Raw genomic sequence first — 27,847 nt, forward strand, 5'->3', positions numbered from 1 at the left:
TCCACTTCAAAAAACATCAATGTTTCAATTGTGCTATAACAGTTGATTAAAAACAGCGAACAAATTTTTTATTTATACGATTAGAACATGATTTATTATCAAAGTGCGATGAAATTTTTCACTCTGCAGAAATGATGGCAGTTGGAGCTAACTTTCCTCGAGTTTAACAAATGATCATAATGAAACCGCACACGCTGCGATTTTTCAACTACATAGTACCCGGATTCTGCTATTTCAAATATTAATACAGCTACGATATGGTTTCAATGCAGTATCAGTAAAATAGAATACAATAATTGAGTTTCTTAACGCTGCTGGGTCCTTGTCGACTGTCAAGTAATTAGTTCCCGAGCCGGTGGCCGGTGGTACCAAGTAGAAAATTCCGGAAGTGTAAATAAGCGATTTGGAAATAAAACATTTTCATCTAATACAAATTGTATTTTCATAGACTTACGATTCATAGACTTACGATTCATAGACGACTGTTACTAGCAAACTAACGTTAGCCCCATTCTGAATTCTGATTGATCAAAACTCCAAAAGTCTATCCATAATAAATACCTTGATATGTTGCCTAAGAATAGGATCCCAACAGGATCAAAGCAATGTTAATTTGGATTTAAAATATAATAATCGGGGTATTTGTTACAAGTTATAACATAGAGTAGTTTTAAATGGAGCTATCAAACTTTTTATCGGCGAGTTAAAATTCCGCTTCGCTGGGTGCACGTATAACGTATTTTTAATTTTAATCAACGTCAATAAAAGTTATGTTCTCCTTCCAACCGATAAATTGGCTGTTGTTAACTGAAAACGCGCATTTTATTTTATTGTAAAAGTATGCCAACAAGAGCGCGCAAGAAAATATATACAGTGTGTAACAAAAACTAGTGATAATACTTTAGGGTGTGTACATGTTCCTTGTAGAGAGTTCACTGTGAAAGTAGCAGCTCTGAAAGACGAAAAATTTTTTCACTTTTGTATGGGCAAGGGCCCGAGCGTCACGAGTTTCCCCATACAAAAGTGAAAAAAAATTTTGGTCTTTCAGCGCTGCTACTTTCACAGTGAACTCTCTACAAGTAACACGTACACACCCTAAAGTATTATCACTTATTTTTGTTACACACTGTATATAAGAACTATAAAATATAAATTGTGTGAGGCGTCACACACACAATTTATAGTTCTACTAGATGACACCCACAACTCCACAAAACCGTACATATTTTCGGAATGAAAAATATCCTATGTTCTCTCCCGGGACTCAAAGTATATCCATAGCAAATTTCAGCAAAATCTGTTCAGCAGAGGTAAGTGGTAACAGACAGACATATACATTCGCATTTATAATTAAGAGGATTCCACACCGCCCTTTTTTCCATACAAACGTTGTCCCCTGTTTCCTCCCTGGATAATGCTAGTAGAGTTATAATTTTTTTCCTGAATATCTACGGCCACTAATACAATGTCCCTATGTTTTCTTTTTTTTCATAATTTAATTATTAAATAAGATATGAACGTTCAAAAACCCAAAAAAATGGCCAGATTTTCCACTGTGTTCAAACGTCCAGAAAACAGATTTGGCTATATTATACAAAAAAAGCAAAACATAGGAACACAGCTCAAGCCTTTTTTTAATCTTAATGAAAAAAGTACTTAAATCGGTTAAGTTTTGGAGAAGGAATCAGGGGACAACGAATCGTTGATTTTCTGGATTTTCTGCAGTTGTCTCTATCGCGTTCTGCGGTATAGGCTTGAGGTAAGGAAGACAGCTATAGATATTACACGTACTTTTTTTTCATTTCTCTAGCCGCTGTGGTATCCTCTTAAGTATCACTTGGATGTATCGCCAACTTTCACGCAAATATAAGCCTACTTTTGCAAGGATAACTCTTTAACCTTTACTTTTTGGCGTACATATAAATCACATTAACATTTAACATATAAAAACGAGAAACCGTGAGTGCGGATAAATATTTCGATTCTCCTCAAATTTTTAAGTCATTTCCGATTATAAGAATTTTTCGTAAGCTTTAAAAAGTGTTATATTGCTTTTTGTGTCGATGGTTAATATTTTTATTATTGATGATATCAATTGATCACTATATTATAAATAATTTCCGTTTTAGTTTTATCTTACGTTATAGAATTAGGGCTCAGGTATCTGGGGGCACGAAAAAATAAAACTCTATAAGTTTTATTTTTTCGTGCGTGCGTGTAACAGATTAAGTCAAAATGCTTACCTTTAGCATGGCTGCTTACATAATTTCTTTTGTATAATCTTTTGTATAATTTCTTTTGTATCAAAATATCAAAACAAACCAATATAAAATTGAGTAAATTGTCATTCGTGTTTAAGGCGGGGATTAATCTCAATCAAAAACGATAACCTTGCACACAACCAAAGACCAATATACGCATCGCAATAAGATTCATTTTAGCTTAGCATAAAACTACAGGTTCTCGGGCGGATCTTCTCTATTTTTCATGTTTTTTTAAAATATCTTTAGAAATAAATATTAAGAAACAAAATTGTTCGGTTAAAGAATTTTTAATATAGATTTACTAACAATTTATTCAAATAAAATGTACAATTATCCTAGTTAATACTTATATTTCGATGAAATAGTGTTTTTTCGGATGTAAGTTTGTAAATTAATTACAGCCTAAGTATTACGTTTTATTAAAATGTTTATGGTTTAAGGTATTTTGAATATTGTGCTTTATATCTCATATTTTTTAACACTTCGTTATTATATTGGAACTAGGTAAACCGGGAGTCACGGAATAACAAATTGGGGTTTATCCTCGCCTTAAAAATCTATTTTCGTGTACAGTTGTACACTCAGACAATCTCGATAAGGGCTCGATAACTTTGTCATTGGACGGAGATCAATACCATTCATACGATTGCTGATAAAACATAAATATTATGTAACTTACTATCACTAGTTACCTGTTCACGTTAAAACTGCTGAACCGATTTTGCTTCATTCGTTTTGGTATGGAGACACTTTGATTCCCGAAAGGACATAGGATACTTTTTAACCCGGAAAAATGTACGGTTTCCGCGCGATAAACGAACTTTGGCGCGGTGGAGTCGCGGGCGTCATCTAGTAGGTACATGACATAAACCTTGATGCAAGCATATGCAAGCAACTGATATTTTTGACAACAGTTATCTATTCACTATTGCTTTTGATTGGCTGATACAAACACATTAACCAATCAACAATCCATACTAATATTTCACTAGATTTTGCTGTTAGAGATACTTTCAGTCCCGACAAAAGGACATAGGATACTTTATATCTTGGAAAAATGTACGGTTTCCGCGCGATAAACGAATTTTGGCGCGGCGGAGTTGCGGGCGTCATCTAGTAAAATAAATAAGTATGAAAATAAAAACTTTTTTTTCTTATGAAATAAGGGGGCAAGCGAGCAAAACCTGATGGAAAACAACTTCCGTCGCCCATGGACACTCGCAGCATCAGAAGAGCTTTGCCGGCCTTTTAAGAGGGAATATGTGTAATAGGGGAGGGTAGGGAAGAGAATAGGGGAGGGTAGGGAAGGGATTAGGGGAGGTTAGGGAAGGGAATAGAGAAGGGAATAGAGAAGGGAATAGGGAAGGGAATAGGGGAGGGTAGGGAAGGGAATAGGGGGAAGGTAGGGAAGGGAATAGGGGAAGGTAGGGAAGGGAATAGGGGAGGGTAGGGGATTGGGCCTCCGGTAAACTCACTCACTCGGCGAAACACAGCGCAAGCGCTGTTTCACGCCGGTTTTCTGTGAGCCCGTGGTATTTCTCCGGTCGAGCCGGCCCATTCGTGCCGAAGCATGGCTCTCCCACGTCAAAGTTCAGCAAAAACTTCTAAAAGAAACCTTAGAAACTGGACATAGATCGTAGAAACATCAATAGAGTCTAAACAAAACGATGTTATGTTATACGAACAAGACCGTATAATAGCGTAATTATGTACATTTATTGTTTAACAAGAAACGCTCGTGTATTTAGTAAATAATATGAAACAAAAAAACAATGATCACATTGTTCTAATTGGGAGCACGCGCTCACCACCATTGTATGTTAATGCCGGTAACGATACTGTTACTTGAGATGTGTTGAAACGGTTGTTGACCTTATCTCGCATCTTATCAGTTTTGCCGCCCGCCCCTAGCACAGAATTACCAAGGATAAAGGTTAGGTTGGAGACATACCAACTAAGCTGGTCAACGCAGGAATAAAATAAGCGTATGGTAAGACTTTGGCGGAGGCCTTTGCCCAGCAGTGGGACATCATAGGCTATAGTAAATTCAAGCCAGGCGTATCTAATCTTAGCGAAAACAAAAAAAAAAAAAAATATGAACGACACAAAATGAAGTACTTACAAATTTATTTTAAACGAAAATAAAGAGAATTCAGCTTAGAGCATTAAACCAGCTGGGTTAATGCTCTAAAGTCTAAGGAATTCAGCGACAAAATGTTAAAATTGCTATTTAGAGCTGAGCTGGACTGAATTATATTAAGGAACTGTCCTTCTTTACTGTGTGTACTGTGTAAGTCCTTAATGAATCCTTGCAAGGGTATTATTTCCAGAAACTCAAAGTTCAATGAACAATCAAAACAGAAGAAAACAAACAAACAATACCTGACCTCTTTTTGCCGTAAGAAATGTCTAGAAACTCGAACAAAAAGCCTCAAACACTTGTAATGTTTTGAGAGACGGGAATCTATACCTAGCTTCTATGTTCCTTTTGATTGTTTTGCAAACAACATTTACCGAGATGTTACAAAACCTTAACTAAAGTTTTAGTCATAGAAATTATTATATCTATCAGATCTAGATAATAGCTCCCACACCGGTTTCGGTGACAGTGGCTGGTTTCATTGACACCAGGCCAGCTACGCAGGAGTAATTTTATAGTACCCAAGTGTGTGCGCAGTACACAAGAGAACTCTCAAGAAGACCACGGAGGCGTTAGAATGGATCTAGATATAGGATTTATCCAGTAAATATTTGAGTTCCTATTCCAAAGCTTTTATGAACTTTGCAAAATTATAAGCAGCGGTTCTGGACGCCATTCCTAAACAGTAGGACTGTTCGATCCCTCCCACAAATCTTTACTTACGCACGCAATAAATCATCCAAAAGATTCCTATCAAAACGATCATCTAAATAAAATTCATCTGCAAGGTGAATTCGGCTCGAGTTCGAAGGACGCGCCATGTCAAGGGCGGGTCGAGGATTCTGCGCAATCCCGAGCCCAGAAAGTCACAACAAAGCCTTATCGAACCGAGAAGTAAACTAAGGAAAATTGTTTACTAAATAATACTACGTCTTAAAGGGTGATTTACGTCAATACATGTTAAGAACAAGTAGGCATTTTCCTGGATTTCGCGAAAACAGCACTGTAAACATGGGGAGTGAAGACTGAGGGCGTAAAAAAGTTGCAGATATTTTAAGCAATTCAACAGTAGTGGAAACTTTAAATCATTTTAAAGTTGTTCACCAACTAGAGACATAACCGTTACAGCCATAGTAATTAATAAGGTCACGAATCGACTCTACAACTTCCTTGGTAACATACAAAACGAATTAAAATATTCCACAATCAAAATTTAAGCACAGACAAAAGTGAAGACGGTGATGCTGATGAGCGATGACGAATAACGCACAAAAGAAACGTAAACGCTGCACATGCCACATGCTGGGCGTAACAGTTACGGTCAACTTACGAAACACAACCAACATTGTTGCCACCCAGTACACATTTAAGACACTACACGCCTATTTCCTGAGTAAGAAGGAAATGAAGATAAAAATACTACTGAATAGATTTATTCTGTCAGTTTTTTTCATGCAATACAACTGAAAATTAACAATATACTTAGCGGTATCTCTGATAAGGCCACCCTCGTGGTCCAGTCCAGTGGATAAGATAAGGGTTCGATATTTGGTTAAAGAACAAAACGATTGTCTAACAAGAAAGCATTTCCATGCGTCGGAAGGCAATGACAAAGTGGGTTATAGGAGTCCAAGAATAGGAAGTTTCCTGTTTACTATGCACACACTTGTGTACCATAAGACAGCCTTCACATTAAGTCGCGAGCCGCGACTTAATGTGAAGGCAGCCTAGAAATGACTTTTAGGAGCTACCGATTCAATGTGGCGCACCTTTTTGAAGAATTTCAGTCGTGGCGGCATACAATTATTTTCCCGTGACACGTGAGCCGTGTCATACGCCATAGAAGTAGATGACACGGCTACCGTGTCATCCGCCACGTTCAAAAAGCTTTATGGTTTTTTTTGGTTTTTACGCTTGTATAACTTGATTTATTTAGTCGAGCCCAAACCATTGTTGACGGAAGGCTACGTCGTTTTGAGTTGATTTCGAGTAGTTTTACTAAGTGTAAACCTGAAAATGGCAGGTAAGCGATTTTTTTATTCACATGTTGCAAACCTTTTGTAGGTTTCAAAGTTAGATAAATGAGTACCTACCTATATTAAATAGATCTGGGTTTCCAAAGTAAATAATACGTTCGTAGATAAATTTAAAGAAGTTCGTTGTTAAGTTTTTTAACCGACTTCCAAAAAGCAGGAGGTGTGTTCAACGATTACTCCGCCGTTTGTGAACCGATTTTTAAAATTTTTCTTTTGTTCTATGGGGTATTTGTTCCGATTGATCCGGTTCCGAGTTGGTACCATGTTCACAAAAGTGGTGATCTGATGACGGGAACCATGAGGAATCCAGGGGACTTCTTGAAGAATCCGCTCCATGTGTATGTACGGTGCGCCGATATGGGCCGAGCGACTGACGATCAGGACCAGGAGAATCCTAACTGGGTTACAACGGACGATGGCTATAAGGGCGATAAGGGGATACCGCACCGTCTCTAAAAATGCTGCGTGTGTCCTTGCCGGCAGTATCTCGTGGGATATTGAAGCCGAGTCACTATCTGAAATATTTTGGCTATGCCAGGAGGAACGTGAGGTAGGACGAATCCCATCGATAGACCAGATACACCGTTTTAACGAATTTTCCATACGATGTCCAAATTATTTGGAATTTTCAGATAATTTTTGCACTGAACTAAAGACAAAGAATATATCTAGGGCGCAAAATAGCAGGCGCAAAGTGTGTGACTGAAAGCGTACCAGCCGAACCTTTGCGCCTGCTATTTTATAGTTTTTTGATCGTCGTTTTTTTATACATCAATTAAATCGAGTCAAAAAAACGAATCGCCCTAGATATATTCTTTGTTTTTAGTTCAGTGCAAAAATTATCTGAAAATTCCAAATAATTTGGACATAGTATGGAAAATTCGTTAAAAGAAGAGGTAAGTTTGGGATTTTTTTCTATCGAGTGAAGTTCATGATATTGTGTAATGGAATATAAATTCCACTGTGTTAGATCCTTAACTAACACATATATTTTTTTCTGAATTTAAATTACTATATTTTTGTGTCTACTGTCACTTTTAAATCTTGAGAATCGTCCGTTTCTGGTAATACAGGGCCTTAAGATAAGCGGATAAAAACATCCCTCCCATAAAGCGTTTGAGTGAAACGCATTATTTTTATCCTCCTAACTATTTAGGTCAATTAAGCTTCCAGAAGCTTCCGGCATTTAATCGGAACAGATTAAGCCCTTAAGTCCACTCACGCAAAAGCTGTTCAAGTTATGAGTTAATCTTGGGAGCTTTATTTTGTTGATCTTGTTAGGACGCGGGCGGTCAGAAGGTTTTACGAGGGAAAGCCTTACAATGTTAAGAAAATGTTTGGACTTTGAATGCTACGAGTATGTGAGCTTTCGTCGAAGGTATTAAATGCAATGTTACATAATGGAGCTGCATGTAATGTTAGCAAGCAATAGCAAATTGTTGGGAAAGTACATATTCAACATGTAGATTGTAGAGTCCTAAATCCCAATTACAAGGCACAGAAATAAGACAAGGCGAAATGACGTTGGTTATACAGGGTGTAACAAAAATAAGTGATAATACTTTAGGGTGTGTACGTGTTCCTTGTAGAGAGTTCACTGTGAAAGTAGCAGCGCTGAAAGACCAAACATTTTTTTCACTTTTGTATGGGCCCGAGCGTCACGAGTTTTCCCATACAAAAGTGAAAAAAAAATTTGGTCTTTCAGCGCTGCTACTTTCACAGTGAACTCTGTACAAGGAACACGTACACACCCTTAAGTATTATCACTTATTTTTGTTACACCCTGTATAACCAATATTGGTTATTGATATATCAAGTAATGTTATTCTTATGGGTAGAACCAATACGTTACCTTAGTGAATTATTTATTAGATCGCAATAATAGATATCAGGTAACATAACACCTTTTCGAATATAATGTCGGAATTCGCGGATTCAATCAGGATGGAACACGTGAAATGTGATCCAATTTCCTAGCCCGATGGAGGTGAAAAAACGAATCATCTCACCGATGGAATCACTTTGCGTCTGTGATATTATGTCAAATCTTTGGCGTAGAAAGCAATCGAAGCATCCTCATTTGACGGGAATCGGGATAACTAAACCTCTTTGGTACACACTACGAAAAGAGTGAAAAAATCATATTAAAGGTTAAAAGAAAATTTGTCCAGTCTTATGGTTTGATTCATACCGTGTCTTCAAATGCACATTGCAAACCGTGAAAGCAATACTTAAAAGAACAGTATAACCATTTTGCTAATGGTGCCAATTTTCTTTTTCTATGGAAATGACAAAAGATGAGACACGATAGTTTTCGAGCACAAAATATAGAAGTACAGTTTTGCTCACATATTTTTTTGGCGCGATAACTTTTAAAGCGATTATAACTTACATAGTTTTCCTAAGCAATTTAAGTTCTTTTGTGGCCTATTTTTAATTTTAATATTGACCATTACTCAAACCATGACCTGACGACAAACAAATCCATATTTGCATACACACATTTGACGTGACCCTAGCGAAGACATCAACATCTCTAGAATAATATGCAAGACACATGTCCCCCCAAATCTGGCCTAGATCTAAATGGTTCATAAATCTCAAACAGTGCCGAGACACGGTCACGCCTGGCAACAATACAGGGTCGGGAACACCTTGGCCCATATACTAGTAAAATCTGCGCCCACGCATGCCTCAGCTCACTCATCCGAGGAGCGTAGTTTTTACGTCGTCAGTACACGTTATAAACAAACTGAAATAGATCTTGTTATTCCAATTTGAATATGGATCTCTTCAAGATGAAGGACGCTGCCCAATTCCTTCCTTCACCCTTTTACTAATCTGTGAAACAGACGTTAAAATTATACGATTTGTCCTGGTGTGTAAAGACTGAAGTACCTCAGCATTAGGCTGCGTTTCCACCGAAGATGAGCTAAGCTGCGTTGCGAGCGAATAGAATCGTTGCGCTGAATATTGTAAGTCAAATGAAGGGTTTCTATTGGTTCTTAAGAACACATTCCTCGCAACGCAGTTTAGCTCAGCTCCGGTGGAAACGCAGCCTTAGAGACCGTGCAGGAACTAGAATAGGTGGCAGAAGTTATCTAGTCAGTAGTAAGTAATTAAGTTTTGAATTGAGGCGTCCTTTTTGTTACATAAGAGAACGTAAAGAAACTATAGGTGGCAGGACATTCAATTTTATGTTTCAGATTGGCGACACCAATTCGCTCCACCATTATCCGCATTTTATAAATGAGGAATCACTTATAAGTATCGCATAATGGTGTGGCGCTTTATTAATAGTAACATTCTCGGCAAAAACAGCGTCTTATTTAAACCAATTCATAAAGGCTTGATGGTCGCTACTGAAAGCTCGGTAGTAAATAATATCAGCTTTCACTTTATAAAGTACTAACGAGCACCGCGAAAGTAAGGATGGATGGACGATTTTATGAAGAGTTATGTAATATTAAATTATATGAATCGAATTAAATGTAATGGCAGTGTAATGGCATCATACTGAAACGCTCTGAAGGAAAGATATCCATTATATTAAATACCTAGTACATAACTGCTAAAGATGTTATATTTTTGTTATAAGCTTAAAATCTACCAGTATTAGGTAATTCTTATAAATTGACCCATAACCACAATAACTGGTTACATTGAATGATTCTGCAGCCTGCAGGAACTAAGGATTGAATTGAATTAGTGACCACAAATTTGTATTAAGTGGTGTACCAGAGGTGTCCCTAACCCCTAGAGGACACTGCGTTATGGGCTGTTGGTTGCATTATTCTGAGGATTTGTGTTAAGGGTATACCTATTCGTTGCCACTTTTGATTAGATAACCAATGAGTCCAATGACCAGCGCTGTTGAATAGATCTAGACTCCTGCCAAAAAAACTTCAGAAACTGGGCATAAAATAGGATTTAATAACGACTTCATAATAAACAACGATCTCTGTTCTAATCTCATACCTGATACCGTCATACACGGACAAACAGAAGTCATTGTAATTGATAAATGACTAATTAGATTCAGTGATAACATCAACTTAGACCTTTTCCGTTCACGGTTCATCTACGATTTGTGAGTCATGTGTGATGTCAGATGTGGTGTGATTTTGTTTTCGCTTTAGAAACTTGTTTCGTATAGGTCGTGGACCTTTTCACTTTTGCTCCAAGCTAAAGAGAAATTACTTTGAATTCTACACTAGGTACTTAGGACATCTTAGAATTTCTGAATCTATGTCCAGAAAAGGATCATGTAGATGGTCTGTTCTATTAAATTATAATACTTACCCTAACTTTGTTAGGGAACAAAGCTGAAGAACGTTGCTTTAAATGAATACAAAATTACATTTTTATTAATATAGGTAGATAGCAAAGGTCGAAACATAAGTTGCTCAAGTACCTCATATGTATACAGTACAGAAAGTATAATTTCCCAACAAAGCAAAATGAGCCTCAAGTAATTTGTGGTTGAATAAAATATGCGGATCGATCCGAGCCAATAGCTTTTAACTGGGGCATGATAATGATACTGGTAAGTGTATTAGCAAATACTAGCGTACAATTTACATCTTTGCATGACTGATCACGGAATAGTACGTGGACGGCAAAGAGTTGTGTGATTCATAATAATGTAAAGATTACAAATCTTTTTCTTAAAGGTTGGGATAAGCCAATATTTAATAAAGATTTTTATGGCCCCGGCAGCATTAAAGGTGACTTAAAGATTTCAGATTCTTACCTAGAAGATTTTGCGCGAACGGTGCTGGCAAATGTGCGATCAGCTTTGAGGTGAACACACAGATCTACAGTCCACTGGGGTTTTCTCTCTACTCACCAGCGTCTTCATCAGCGCTGACAGCTCTTTGGTAACAACGGCGAACTTGAAGAAGGCCGCCCCTATGTCCGGCTCGGAGTCCTTGCTGAGGGCGTTGCCCCCGAGCCGCTCCAGCGCCCGCGACAGGTACATCTCGTTGTCCACGTGCGCTGAAATAAACCTCAGTTAGTGCTTTAAAAAAAACATAAATCTCACAAGTCCATACTGAGGCTGCAGTCTCAAAATCAACGAGCAGAGGGGCGGGAACGGCGGCGGCGCGTGAGTATGTTTAGATTTATATGGTCAAGCCGTCAGCGGCGTACTAGACGGCTTATCCATATAAATCTATGCATATTACATTGTCACGCGCTACCGCCGCTCCCGCCCCGCCGTCCGCTGATTTCAAAAAGTCTGATATATTATGACACCAACATGCAGCAATATTGCAAGCTTTATTGATGCTCCGTCCTTTGAGTTAACATCCCTGACATATACAACAAATCAGCACCAAAATTGGTGTGCATTTAGTATTTATATAATAACCACCCTTGACAATATTGATGAGTCTATTCAGTATGTCTGGCCTCTCTACGTTAGCCAATGATGGGCCAAGCAGTTAGTCAGTGTTAGAGGAGCATATTGGTCTATGATTGCGCATTAATCATCGTTAATGACTAACGAATTGACAATTGTGCATGCTATGGAGTATGGACAACTTCGCAATAATTGTGACAATCATACTTAAACGTGGAGACAAGCTTACGGTAGTGTTGTATAATACCTATTTAGAGTTTTTCTACCTCTTACGAAACATAAAAATCACTTTCATAGAACTTTAAATATATAGTTAACTAAAGCTAAACTTTTTTTTTCATAAAATAAGAGGGCAAACGAGCAAACGGGCCACCGGCGATGGGAAGCAACAACCGTTGCCCATGGACACTCGCAACGTAAGAAGAGCTGCACGTGCGTTGGGATATATGATATAAATGCCTTTTTAGGCATTCGTGGTACAAAGAGCACCCAAAAAAGTAGAGAACAAATATTATAATTATATGTATATAATAAAACTCAAAAGTTTCAAGTTTCAACGATATTAACTAGTTATTTAAACAATTTTACACCGATTCATTAACCGACTTCCTAAAACAGGAGCCCACCGGATATCATACCAGACAAACCAAACCAGATAAAATCGGAAATATTAACATTTACATAGGAAATACCAACATGAAACATTAACCGTAAGTTACAACAGTTTAAGTACAGTTAACGACAAAAGTGAGCAGGGGCCAGGGGACTAATTAATTAAACGACCCCTATCGCTTGGTTATGAGTATCGTTACGATATCAACAGTTGTTAAGTTTCATTGTTTAATTTGTACTCTACAGTGTTTGAATAAAAAAAAATAAGGAAACTACCTGGCCTGCGTATCGTTTCTAGGAGTAGTAGTATCTTTTTTTAATAAATTAGGGAACTTACTCATTACTTATTACTACCTGAAATGTTTGAAATTTATAGGGGTAGGCTGTGGCTTAAAATACGTCAAGGTTTATTTGTTTCTATTATTATTATCAGGCTTTATTTATTGCTTTGGGCCCACTTCAGTATAGCTTTTCTTTGTCAAATATCGTCCCTTCTAACACAAAGAAAGAGCAAAACACTAAATCCACGATCAACTCTAACCCGTGCAACGGGCCTTACTCCCTAGACCCTTTTTTCATCACAGGACGCAGCGGAGCGGGCCGCATTTTCTACAAGGTGTAACAAAACTAAGAGATGATCCTTTAAGTACACAATAGCCCACTGCAGGCCATCGTGAACTGTTATAGACCACGATCACTTGGTGTTAAACACAATGGCGCATGGCTTATTACTGCCTGGCAATCCACTGGCCTTCGTCCGCCATTATACACAATGGCGATGGCTTGTACTGGGCCAGCATGGACCATTGTGAAGAGGCACCTTAATAGGGTTTGTATGTGTCCCTTATATAATATAGAGTTCACTGTAAAGTGTGAAAGTAGCAGCGCTAAAAGTGATTTTTGTTCGTGATTTGTATGTGCAAGCGCCCCAATGTCATGATTTTTTTCCATATAAAAGTAAAAAAGTTACTCTTTTAACGCTGATACTTTCATAGCACTCGATATAGGGTAGAGCGCAGCATTATCGTGGAATAACGAGACACAATAGCTTATCTATTGTTATCGCGGCCGCTTAGGTCTTCATGAATTAAGTTAGACAAGCCCTACCCATACACACCCTAAAGTATTATCAGTTAGTTTTGTTACACCTGTACATACCAATTTTATGGCTGAATGAAACCGCGCGCCTCTCCACGCTGCGCCGCGTCCTAATACGCGCGTACCTTAATCCGCCATTTTATGGCGGCTCTCGACATAGGCGAACGCGTTGGCCAACGCGTCTGCAGACACGTTGGCCCAATGTGTAGAACGGGCGTTCGCGCGTTGGCCAACGTCTAAATACCTACGGCCAACGCGCGAACGCCCGTTCTACACATTGGGCCAACGCGTCTGCAGACGCGTTGGCCAACGCGTTCGCCTATGTCGAGAGCCGCCATTAGGGGCACGCGCGGTCGACCTTGCCGGCTGCGGGCGAACCGGCAAGACAAGTTTCGCCGGTAAACGCAGTAAACAAACCCCAGCACGCGGTGGAATTGCCAAGTCAACAAACTTCGCATTTCGCGACCCGCGGTTATTATATTCTCATTGAGGAATACGTGATCGTTGTGGTATTGTAATAAAACTGGTTTTTAATAATATATTCCGGATTCTGGACGATCTTTTAAGATGCAGATAATTTTCACTAGCGCTTTGCATTACCAATATTTTTTTTACGGAAGAATTAACAGAAAGTGAGAGAATGCCAAAAGGAAGTTTAATTTTATCTATCAGTATAAATTCTATTTTAAGCTTATTGGACAAATCTTTAATTGTAGGCATTTAATACGGAATTAAGAATATTTTAGACGTGTTACCACTTACCTGTTAAGATTCTAAATTAGCAAAGCTTAAAAACATTTCAATATGAACTGAATGTAAATAAAAATTAAAAACCTATCAAGGCCCTTCAAAGACTTTAAGAGGATTCCACACCGCCCTTTTTTCGATACAAACGTTGTCCCCTGTTTCCTCCCTGGATAATGCTAGTAGAGTTATAATTTTTTTCCTGAATATCTACGGCCACTAATACAATGTCCCTATGTTTTCTTTTTTTTCATAATTTAATTATTAAATAAGATATGAACGTTCAAAAACCCAAAAAAATGGCCAGATTTTCCACTGTGTTCAAACGTCCAGAAAACAGATTTGGCTAGATTATACAAAAAAAGCAAAACATAGGAACACAGCTCAAGCCTTTTTTTAATCTTTAATGAAAAAAGTACTTAAATCGGTTAAGTTTTGGAGAAGGAATCAGGGGACAACGAATCGTTGATTTTCTGGATTTTCTGCAGTTGTCTCTATCGCGTTCTGCGGTATAGGCTTGAGGTAAGGGAGACAGCTATAGATATTACACGTACTTTTTTTTCATTTCTCTAGCCCCTGTTGTATCCTCTTAATACTTCGATCACAGTTTCCAGGAAATGCTATTGTATTCTATTGTTGTCGCGATCACCGGTGCTCTTATGGGGCTTGAAGAATTAAGCTAATTTTATCCTATGAAGTAAACATAATATAAAACTAATATCAAACTTGATGGAAAACTGGATGTTTAACTTAAACACATAATATAGGAAACGCTAACGACAAAACTAGTTTAAACTTATCTTAACTTTAGCGACTTTGCCGTCTGTGACGGTCTGTGGTCTGTGGTTACCGTGACTAATAATTAATTGATTTTTTTTTATGAAATAAGGGGGGCAAACGAGCAAACGGGTCACCTGATGGAAAGCAACTTCCGTCGCCCATGGACACTCGCAGCATCAGAGAGCTGCAGGTGCGTTGCCGGCCTTTTAAGTGGGAATAGGGCAATAGGGGAGGGTAGGGATGGGAAGGGAAGGGAATAGGGGAGGGTAGGGAAGGGAATAGGAATTGGGCGTCCGGTAAACTCACTCACTCGGCGAAACACAGCGTAAGCGCTGTTACACGCCGGTTTTCTGTGAGGGATGAAATTTTAAGGATAATTTCACATTTGCAAAACAAATTACATAATATAGGGTAATATTATTATCTACAAAAATTGCGCTACACTATTGCAATTTTAAAATTATCATTCTCTTATCTTTATTCATATATCGTTGTTTATCTGGTGTACCGTCCAATCTTTATTGTGACAATTATACATGCATTTGTTAATTAGCGAGGTGTTTTATACATCTTTAGTAACGTACAGTGTTACTCTACAATCTTACAAGTCATACCGCCGTACTCAGAGACATTTAATTGCGATTAACCTTCAATTTAATGGAGAATTTGACAGATAATTGGGGCTTAAGTCAAAATTTTGAATTAATTACATTTAACTAATTAATGTACCACTCTGAGTGCGGCAGTAAATATTGTAATTTGTACCAAACCTCACTTAATATTTTTCTTTGTCTTTGAAATCCCGGGAAAGAATTTAAAAAGAATGTGGTAAGAATCCCGGGAAATCTAACCAAGTTGCGAACTTGCGAAAAACATCTTGTAGAGACAGTTTCATTTTAGAAGAAATAATAAACTTGTACGTGCATACTGCATTCCTACAACCAATCGAAATAGAGGAATAGACTCTGTAGGGAAATAAAAAATTAAGTAAATTCACACTCAAAACGTTTCATGAAGATGTTCCCAAATCTTTGTTTTATTGTATTAGGTTTTGAGGACAATTTAAAAATCACACAACTTTAGAATTTGGGAATTCATTCATTAGGTGTTTAAAACCTTAAAACCACCTAAAACGTCAAATGAACTATCTACGACTAAAACTTGCTTATTAAAATTACTATTAAGCTTGTGATATTACTATTTAACCTTTAATCCAAACGCTAATCTTGTTAGTTGCTTAATTTTAGACCTAGCCTCCAGATATTACCTATGTATGGCCATTTTAAACCCCGGCAAAATCAATAAATGGATTCTGCTTCCTTCAAAAATACAGCTTCATTATAGTTTCAAAGCTGTCTCGATGAAAATACAAAATAGTATTATAGAATTTCAAATCAGCATCAATTAATATGTTTTGACTGGTCAAAATTCGAGACGAAATAACGATTCGTTTATTACAAGTTACAAGTTATTTTATAATCTTTAAATACGAGAATTGGGTTTCATAGGGGTGTTTTACGGTGTATAACAAAACAAAGTGATACTATTGGTGTCACTTTGTTTTGTGTGTGTGTGTGTGGGTCCCTTGAATGTAGGGTCACCCTTGCCAGGCGTCCAGATAAAGCCGGAAACAGTCTGGCTTTTTGATTACGTGTCCGGCCAAAATTAAAGGGAGTCCGGCTTTTGTAGAGCTTTGAATCTATAATTTTATATATTATACTATATGAGAATCTTACTAATTTTAGACGGCTTTACACCTTACAAGAAGTAAAATGTTATCAATTAGATGTTAAATTGTTTAAATGAAACAGAAAATTTGTGCACGCGCTGCCGAGCGTACTGCTACTGAAAATTTAGATAAACTGAAAGTTTCCGGCTTCTTTAAACAAAATAATTATGTCCGGCTGAGCTGCCTGCTTTGTCCGGATTTCCGGTATAGAGACCTGGCAGCCCTACTTGTAAGTATGTATATGTCAGCACTGTGAAAGTAGCAGCACTGACAGTTATTTTTAATCACTGTATGAATATTTTGTTCGCACGTCTGATGATGACCATTGAATGTAATTTGTAGACACACCTATGTTTAATTCGAGAGCGCGGTAAGGCGAGCCGGTAAAAGTTAGACACGACCGCAGGTATAGAGTTTATAAAACTGCCGGCTTATGTGGGTTACCTAGTGTAATTTCCCTTCCAGAGGAAAGTGTGCCGACGGCGTCAGATTTCGTTTGCCACACGGTCAAGTATAGCGAATAGAAACCTCTACATTATAGAATAATATGGGTGTTGACTGTTGACTAAGTGTGCCTGTTTCACCACTTCCTGATAAAGTTCCGGATATGCTGTCCACAATTTTTTTGACAGATTCCCCTTACTCTATCTGTCAAGTTAAGTGGTGGATAGCCTATCCGGCAATTATCAGGAAGTGGTGAAACTGGCCCTAAATAACATGTTGTGGTTTTGATTTGGGGTGAAAATTAGGGGTGAAAAATGAAATGCTTATAGTTTTTCAAATCATCTCTTTCTTCAAAGAGATGCAACGTCGCAAGCTTTGCAATGATAAAGATAAGATTACTCATGGCTAGCACTGTCAAAGAGTTCATGAATCAGATCTTATGTGATTCTAGCTTTGCATACCCTAACTCTACAGAAAACAGCTTCACAAACTCTTAGGGTGGGTTGCACCAACTTACTTTAACTTTAACCATAACAAAATGTCAAATGAACTGTTAAATCCCTAGTAAAAGTCCATAATGGATGCCATCTTAATATATATATTTCTTGTGTGCGTGTGTATGTGACTGAACTCCTCCTAAACGACTGGACCAATTTTGATGAAATTTTTTGTGTGTGTTCGTGGAGATTCGAGAATGGTTTAGATTTACAGTTTGGTCTACTGGAAAATGTTTTTTCAATTAATTTCTTATTTATAAGGAGTTGTTGATTTTGGAATGTTTTACATTAGATCCGGCGGACGGCGCTATCATCGCATTCAATATTATTCTATTTCAATTTTAGTTTGTCCTGACAGATGGTGCTACGATTAATTTGAAAAAAATTTTGTTATTCAATTCATGTGCTGATTAAAATATTAAATAAATAACACATAGGCTACAATATTAACCGACTTTCAAAATGGGGGAGGTGTTATGTTCGTTTTCTTATATTCAACGATTACTCCGCCGTTTGTTAACCGATTTTCAAAATTTTTCTTTTGGTATATAGGGTATCATCCCAATTTGGTATTATATTCAGAAAAGTGGTGATCTGATGAAGGATCCATAAGTAATCGAGGGAACTCCTCAAAACTTATAGGGAAACATATGGTGACTTCGGTTTCGTGAGAAGTATTCTAAGCATATGCTACCAACAAGTAAGATTTTGCACCGAGATATACCTGGTATACCGTGGTTCGGAAGGTGCTGAGAGAATTCCTGATTCTTTATAGATACAAGTTTGGGAGTTTCGGCGTTGTTTTAAGAACAGAAAGCATATGCTACTATGCAAATTACATTCTTCATCATCATCATCATCATCATCACTACCATATTATACCATTTCATAGTCTTTTAGATCGAGACTCGAGTTTGTCAAGCGATAATTAAAAAAAATCTATATCTACCTAATATTATAAACCTGAAGAGTATGTTTGCTTGAACGCGTCAATCTCAGAAACTACAGGTCCGATTTAAAAACTTATCTCAGTGTTAGATAGATCATTTATCGAGTAAGACTCATCATTTATCGAGAAGGTTATATTATATTATTACTCTAAGACTAATACGACAGAAGAAACTCAGGAAAATGTGGGAAAAACGGGGGAAATATTTTTTATGGGAAAATGTACCTACGGATTCTGTAAAATTTCTAATTTACGCGGGCGAAGCCGCGCGGGACATCTAGTATTACATATATTTTGACGATAACCTTAACCTTAGCTATTACAACGCCTCTGGTGCAACCCACCCTTACTTGCCAACAGCCGCCAACAGGTGATATGTATTTTTTAGAACGCGTTATATAATCTCGTCTATTTTTTGGCTAAGAATTGAGATCAATCTAGCGAAAAAGGTCAAATCTCACAAAATTAAAACCTTTTTTTCACATTTACCAATAAAGTTAACTGAACAACCACGTGTAACAAGGGTTAAAGATTTAAAATACCTGTTAATATATAAACAAATTTTCCTGTTTTATACATTACTACAAAAACAAACGTGCATTTTTGTTTCTTGGTCTTGTAAGTTTCCATACAAGGTGCTACGAGAAGCTCGCACTTGAGATCGTGTGCCCATTATTTTCTTGCTCGTCTCAGCCCTTCGGCTATGTGTGACCGACACCATCTAAATGCTCTTACCAAAACATCACACTCACGAACCAGGTCAATACATTAAAATAATGCACCAAAATCACACTGTATCAAAGCAAAATTAATATTAAACACAACGTTTTATTTTAAGGCTACAAATGGACATTTTAAACAATATTGTCCACCATGATTGCATCGGTTATGGGCAAATGGCAATATTTGTGTGTCTATTACTTCTGCACGGCCAAACCACTGAACCGATTTTGCTAAAATTTGGTATGGAGATACTTTAGGTCTCGGGAAAGGACATACAATACTTTTTATCGGGGAAAATGTCCGGTTAACATGGGATAAACAAATTTTGGCGCATAGGAGTTGTGGGCATCCACTAGTCCTACGACCTTTACTTTCGTGCCATAATGCGGGAACCGTTGTTACGCGATATTGTTCAGTTATTAGCTGCAGCGCAAAGTACAATTCATGCAAGCACGATTCATGGAATCATTATATCACGATTGGAGGATAGCGGGGTGTGTAGTAGGGTGGGTTAAAAATTTTTTCCTGCTTTTTTGAAACTGCTCAGTGATAAAAAGGTGCCAAATGGTGTACTAAATTAGTACGTAAAGTTTTATTACATTCTTTTAAGTTTTACTGCCTCCGGATTTTGATTGAAATTTAAAAAAATGCTGATTTTTGTTCTCAAGTTGCTACTATATTTTTTTCAAGTTATTCATTTAATTTATGTGTAATTAGCTTTTACTAACGACAAATAAGACTATTATTTACAAAAACCAAAACGAATGTTAAAAACTTATCATTTAAAATAAAATAAACCTTCTGAAGTCTCAACCTTCAATACCAGAAAACAAGTTGGAAGAGTTTCATCTTCAAGCTAAAGTTTGGCTTGATATTTTGGCTTGCGAGTGTCGTGATATTCTTGAAATATGTACTTGCTTTAAAAATAAAGAAAAATACCAAGAAAACAAAGCTTCATAACAGACCAACGAACAAATAGAAAAACGATTGTGGGTGGTGTAGACTTCGGCAAAACCAAAGTTTAGTTACGAGTTTTTTAGGCTATGTTAGACCTCCTTCAAGCACTGCAAAGTGTTTAGAACAAGAAATATTCTTTTTTTTTCTTGGAAGCAAATATTTAAATGGGTCAATTGATAGCCAGTAACGTAAATGTTGGCAAATATGACAGAACCTAGAGGAAAGTCAGAACAAACCCTTGCAGTGTATAATATTCAAATTATATTAAGTATGTTTATTACATAATAATATGAATGAACTACATTTTAAACATCTGTTTCAACATATTGATGGCAGTACACTGGACGATGGTCATTATCTGGCAATTTAAATACATATTTTCTGAAAACTGTGAAAAAAGACCTATTATCTCAGTTTCAACCTATTCCAACAAACTTATCAGAGGTTTCTGCTGGAGATATTAGTGCAAACGAAAATATTTGTACAAAATAGTTTAATCAGTTTTAATAGGCGTATTTTCTAGCTATTTAGCAAACCAATCGCCAGGCAAAATGTCCCATACCCGATGGCTAATTTGCGATTGTTCATTCAACGAAAGGAAATGGAGATTTGGGTTTATTTCGCCTTCCTTGTCATACACATGACTAGTAGAGAGGCTGAGACTGAAGTTTCTGCTACTATATTATGTACAAAAAGAGCAAGAGAAAGTGAGGAGACTCCCGAAAAGCAATGCCGAAATTCAACAGCAAAAAGAATTTTGCCACAAAATAAACCCTGCACTTTCATCACATTCTTTATTAAATAATTATTCAAACAACAACTTATAATGTTGTCTTCTATTCAAGAAACATAGTTACTATTGATCTAAGATTTTTATTTATAAATAACATTGATTAGTATAACTTTGAATGCCCTCCTCATAAGTTGTTTTCGAACATATTTTTGTCAGGTTTCACAGGAAACCGGAGACAGAAGATGAATTCCGATTGCAGTCAAACTTTGTAGTATATTTACACTCATAATTTGGCACCTTTTTGTCGGTGTGTGTAGGCGGGGCTAGCGTGGTTTGATATTTTTTCCAGCCCGGTCTTAACGAGTTCACGACACAATATCTATTGCTTCCAAATCAATGATGTGCATCGAACTCAAATTAAAAATAGATCCTATAAATAGCGGAGCTTCCTCCGTCGTATTTTTAATTCCGGTCGCGTCGGCCTTTAAACACAGATGTTTTTTTGTGCCATTAAGATGGCATACCGTGTCTAACAGTTTTGTTTGGCATACCGAAACTAAAATTAACTGATGGTCTAGGTGTCGCTAAGGTTTTTTAACGATACGGCTTTTGAAATGATTTTAGTTTTAATTGTCGATATGGGTTCACTTGTTGACTGTTCTGTTATTTTTTTCATGGTTATTTCGTTCCGGCTAAGCTCCATTTGAGTACTTTTATGCTTTTTAAAGAGACTTTCTAAAGGGTTTGAATAGAACATACGAAGCTAAGAGTTAAGAGGATTCCACACCGCCGTTTTTCCATACAAACGCTGCCCCCTGTTTCCTCCCTGGATAATGCCGGTAGAGCTATGATTTTTTTCCTGAATATCTATGGCCACTATTAGCATGTCTCTATGTTTTCTTTATTTTCATAATTTTATTATTAAAAAAAATAAAAACGTCCAAAAACCCAAAAAAATGGCAAGATTTTCCTTCGCGTTCAAACACCCAGAAAACAAAACTGGCTAAAATATACAAAAAAAATAAAACATAGGAACACAGCTCAAGCCTTGCTTTAATTCTTAATGAAAAAAGTACTTAAATCGGTTAAGTTTTGGAGAAGGAATCAGCGGACAATGAATCGAAGATTTTCTGTTCTTTTATTAGAACTTTTGTCGTGTTGTCTCTGTCGCGCTCTGCGGTGGGAGACTTGAGATTGGTGAGACAGCAATACATTTTCAAATACCTATTTTCAATTTCTCTCGCCCCTGGTGTATCCTCTTAAGAACGACTAATCTTATGGACGTACGTGGATTCTAGCTTATGTTGCGTTTCTATTTCTTTTGATCTACGTAAATGTAACTATTGCTCAGTTTAGGTGGATACAATGCTACCAATTTAAATGTATTAAGTAACTGCGTTATGCGTAACAAATAACTGATAATATTACACTGGCATTTTATTTTATCGAATTTTAAGTTGTTCGCTACATTTACGTTAAAATCTGTTAAAACGGTAGAATATTGATAAAACATTATTATTTCTTACCATTTCCAGAGTTGTGTATCGCTTTTATCGCCTTCTTGAGTTTCGTCAGACCATCGCGGTCGAAATCCAATGTCTGAAACAAAAATTAAAGGATTAGCGTCATTTTTACGCGCACTCTAACTTTTTTTTTTTTTTTTTTTTTTATTTATTAAAGATATACCAACAACACATTGCGGCAACATTCATAATTAAAATCTACTACAGCTATGATAAGATCTAACGCAATAGTCTATTACACGTATATACAGCTTGAACATCGATATGAAGAACGATGATGATGTTTAATTAAAAATATAAGAAGAAAGTCTTACTAATACGATTTGCGCGCTAGCTACAAAGAAGCGGGGGCGTAAGTTTACTTTTTTTTTACATGGGGAAATGTTTTGCGCATCCCCGGCGGATTGGGGCATCGGCCGGGGTATGTGGGACTCCCCGTAGGATCTAGCCACTAAAATCCCATGGCACTCCACTCCCCGCTTCAGTACAGTTACGGGCACGTTTAACCCACCGCAACTCTCGTGTAAGTGTACCTATTTCACTTTTAAATAGTTAAAATATTGAGTAGATTAGATCCACACACAAACATTTCACGAAGATAGAGTCTTTGTTCTTTCTTTATTACGTACGCTTTTATATGTGCTGTAAATTAGTCTCTACACAAGTACACATGTTCACAATATTAAAATAAGGGCATTAAAACACTCTGTCTGTTTATGGATGAGCCCGTACGTTTTTTCATACGTACGGGCGGTGCACAATAGGATCACCGGTCGCACATCTGTCGCGGGCCGCGGCAGCCGCCCCTGTGCCCCTGACCCCAAACATAGCGTAGATTCATGCCATTGCCAAAATAACTTGTGGACGATTTAGGAAAAGATTTGAGGTGATGTATTCTGTACAAACTATACAAGGTATGTAACAAAACTAAGTGATAATACTATAGAATGTGTACGTTTCCCTCATATTATGTTCACTGTAGTTTTGTTACACCCTGTAGATTTTAAAAACCATCTCTAATGTACATATTTACAGCGCAGCGTAGAGACAATAAAAAGAATTTAAGACTGGAATTTGGGACCACCTTTACCACCTATAGCAGTAAGAAAGGTACATCCAATAGTAGCCCGATAGAGGACTAAAAAGCCCTTAAAACTATTAGGCAACTCAAGTGAAAAATGTAGTGTAATTAACCACTTAAGTGCGCACTCAATACTTGTACGTATTTGAATCAGTGAGTTGGACGTAATATTGAAAGGGGAAGGGGACGTGTGGATGTCGATCGGTATCACAATTGAGCCAAATATTAACGATATAAGTTAAACCCATACTAAACATGATATGTATCTATATATATAAAAATGGATTTTCAATTGTGTTAGTAACGCTAAAACTCGAAAACGGCTGAACGGATTGGGCTAATTTTAGTCTTAAAATATTCGTAGAAGTCTAGAGAAGGTTTTAACTTTTAAAGTAACATGAAGTTCACCGGGACAGCTAGTCTTATCTTCTTCTTATATATAAAAATGGATTTCCAAATGTGTTAGTCGCGCTAAAACTCGAAAATGGCTGAACGGATTGGGCTGATTTTATTCTTAAAATATTCATAGAAGTCCAGGGAAGGTTTTAAAGTTACACGAAGTTTACCGGGACAGCTAGTCTTATATATAAAAATGGATTTTCAAATGTGTTAGTCGCGCTAAAACTCGAAAACGGCTGAACAGATTGGGCTAATTTTAGTCTTAAAATATTCGTAGAAGTCCAGGGAAGGTTTTAAAGTTCACCGGGACAGCTAGTTATAATTAATTTAAATGCATTTAAAAGTGTTTGTCTGCCACATCTTCAGGGTCTAACACTAAACCGATTTTAATTGGTAGATACGTTGGTGTCCTAGGAAAGGAGAAAGATTAGTTTTATCCCGAAAAATGTAAAATTTCCGGTCGATAAACGGATTGCAGAACGAGAAAATTGCCCGGTACACCTGGCATAATAAAATATTAACTTTGTTTTGAGGCAATACAGTACGAGTTTGTGCCTGGCATGCTTATGTTCCCATTTCCTTATGCCTAAGTGCTGATTACAGTATAATAACTGGCTTCAGTTTCTTGATGTTGAACTGTATTAAGCTATATATTTACATACTCCTGAATGCTGGATACGTTTACAAAGATTTATAGTACTGATTTAGCACAGAAATCCAGTAATTACGCCAGCTACTGTACCATGCAAATCATCGCTAACCATAAAACCTTTCTACATAGAAACAGAAAAGAATATATTGTTGCTAAACGCAGAATCACGACTTATGACTCAGACATAATGACCACTTTCGTGTTCGGAACCATCAGAGCGAAACAATCCATGGAACATTGTAAACAACTACAATGTTTGTAATTATAATGTAAAATTGTAATTGTTACATTGTTTTCCGAAGTTTGCCGAAGTCATGCGATGTTGCTGATGAGGCTGCCGGCACCTATTAGACATTTTGGTAGCTGAAAAAAAGGGAGTAAAGCTAAGGTAAAGCTGAACATATTATTATCACTCCACCCTTCCACCTTTGGAAGTCGGAAGATTTAAGTCGAATATTTGAGATTATAATATTATATATTTTATTTTTAAAAATTTGTTTACCGGCACTGGGACCTAGCGTTTACGCATTTTCAGCGGTTCCCATTAGGCGGGTCCACACCAAGCGAGCCGCCTCGCGCGGCATGCGCCGTACGCTCGCTTGGTGTGGACGTTGTTCGCCCGAGGCGGGCGCATGCTCACGCTCGGGCGAGCGCGCGCGCCTCCGAGCCGAGCGGTGTCGGTTTTTTGAAATGCTCAAAGGCGCCTCAGTCGTTTGCCGCGCGCAGTGTGGACGTCACATGTTTTGGTACCATCGTCTGCCATCGTGTCTTTGTGCTCAACTGAGCGGCTCGGGCTGTTCGAGCGAGGCAACCTTGCTGTGTACGCCCGTCCGCCTCGCTCTCGGCGAGCATGCCTCGGCCGCGGCAGCTCGCTTGGTGTGGACCCGCCTATTTTCAGTGCCAGCGCCGCGCTGGCAGCCGTTGTTTTACGGAGTGAGCACACTAAGACGGGCCGTGCCGGGGCTCAGCGTGCCGGGGCTCATCGCAAAAATCCGCATCCATACAATTTGTATGGAGGCGGATTATTGCGATGAGCCCCGGCACGGCCCGTCTCAGTGTGCTCACTCCTTTATATCGCGGCTGCCGGCAGTATACTTACCGCCGGTTCCCATTACTGATATTTTTGGTAGCCGGCGCCGGCAGCGGAGGCACTCCCTTTGATATTACATTACAATTAATTTGTACAGTACTTATGCAAACTGTAGGCTGCACCTTGACCTATAAATGGGTGCGTAATTGCAAAATACATAATAGTATAAATTACTGATATTGTTAAATTTGTTGAAGTTAGGGTCGGTAGAGTTAGGCCGTGTAGCTTCAGAAGCTTAGCTTTACATGAGATCTGATATTATCTTTTTCACAGGGCAAACCTTAGCATTATTTTACATGCAATGTTTTTGGTGTGATCATATTATTATCATAGTAATACCTAAAGTCGAAAGTCACTATGAACTAGAACTAGTTTCCTACTTAATATTTCCTCGAATCATGTTAAATGTTAAATCTTGAGTGCTACAATATAATATATTGTATTGTGATGAATCATACATATTATAGTTATGCAAATAATGACGTACAAAAACTACCTTCCGCAAAAACAAAATATTCGAGTTTCGTATCGCGGAAAAGTCGTTCAGTTTTAAGATGAAAAACGTTCTATCTTGTATGAAATACAGCTGTTATAACTCATCACAAAATATTTGACGTTCTTTAGAACTAAAACCCTTCTGTTACACATACAGGACGTTTTAATATAAAGTTTTATGACCGGGAACCATTGGTATAAAAAAAACCCGGGTTTTTTTAATATCATTGCCCGGAACTTGTGGTTTGGAGTTTGTACTAAAGAGCTGTCAAAACACCCCATGCCATGCTCGGCTACCTGCGGCTCGCGAGCTGCTCATAGCAAAATTACCATTTAAAAACAGTTATTATTTATTAAGAGGATACACCAGGGGCGATAGAAATTGAAAATAGGTATTTGAAAATGTATTGCTGTCTCACCAATCTCAAGTCTCCCACCGCAGAGCGCGATAGAGACAACACGACAAAAGTTCTAATAAAAGAACAGAAAATCTTCGATTCGTTGTCCGCTGATTCCTTCTCCAAAACTTAACCGATTTAAGTACTTTTTTCATTAAGAATTAGAGCAAGGCTTGAGCTGTGTTCCTATGTTTTATTTTTTTTGTATATTTTAGCCAGTTTTGTTTTCTGGGTGTTTGAACACAGAGGAAAATCTGGCAATTTTTTTGGGTTTTTGGACGTTCTTATCTTTTTTAATAATAAAATTATGAAAAAAAGGGAAAACATAGGTACATGCTAATAGTGGCCATAGATATTTAGGAAAAAAATCATAACTCTACCGGCATTATCCAGGGAGGAAACAGGGGACAACGTTTGTATGGAAAAACGGCGGTGTGGAATCCTCTTAAGTTGGATCAAGGATGTGGGCCTACCATAATATTCCGCCTCATCATTAGTGTTTTGCAATGTAAAGTTGGTATAGGTAAGAGTAAAAGTTGGTTACATATTACCAACTTTTACACTTATACCATCTTAATATGCACGCAGACGCTTCGAATTTAGGCTTTACAGTTTAAATTTTATTGTACTTTCCTAAATCATCAGTATTTCGACTTTCCCTTGACAAATTTTCGCGAGCTTAATAATTATAACTCAACTACAGAATATTGGCGGAAAACCGACCTATTTACATTGCAGTCGGCCAGACGGGCAAAGCCATAATCAGTATAGCTCTACAGACTACAAATGACTCAACATTATGCGGAATAATTTAAAAAGTTCAAGTTCAAGAACTCTTCACATATATTTCAATAAAAGAAATGCGATTTAAATTGCAAATATAATATAATCTCGACCGTGAGATGCAGAATAGTTTCCACTTGAGTTAATCATTTGACCTAAAACGAGTGGGTAAAGGCCTCACTTCACGTTGTCACGTTGGGTTACAATCATGATGAATAACAGTGATCGTCATCAGTCGGCAGCTGTCTACAGTCAGCACTATAATCGCAATAATAATAATAATAGCTCCCACACCGGTTTCGGTGACGGTGGCCGGTTTCATTGATACCAGGCCAGCTACGCAGGAGTAATTTTATAG

General features: G+C 37.6%; 1 protein-coding gene across 2 annotated transcripts in view; it reads right to left on the reverse strand.

The window, feature by feature from the left end:
• LOC121730784 (arfGAP with SH3 domain, ANK repeat and PH domain-containing protein) overlaps nt 1–27,847 on the reverse strand; it is a 73,976-nt gene that overhangs the window by 41,301 nt on the left and 4,828 nt on the right. For both annotated transcript variants that reach the window (XM_042119984.1, XM_042119983.1), the window contains exons 2-3: nt 22,595–22,667; nt 11,290–11,438 (exon numbers count right to left, since the gene is read on the reverse strand). In XM_042119984.1, the coding sequence (XP_041975918.1) occupies nt 11,290–11,438; nt 22,595–22,667 (222 nt within the window). The remainder of the gene's footprint in view (nt 1–11,289; nt 11,439–22,594; nt 22,668–27,847) is intronic.

Source organism: Aricia agestis, chromosome 9 (genome assembly GCF_905147365.1).
Source record: "Aricia agestis chromosome 9, ilAriAges1.1, whole genome shotgun sequence".
NCBI classification, from domain to species: Eukaryota; Metazoa; Arthropoda; class Insecta; order Lepidoptera; family Lycaenidae; genus Aricia; species Aricia agestis.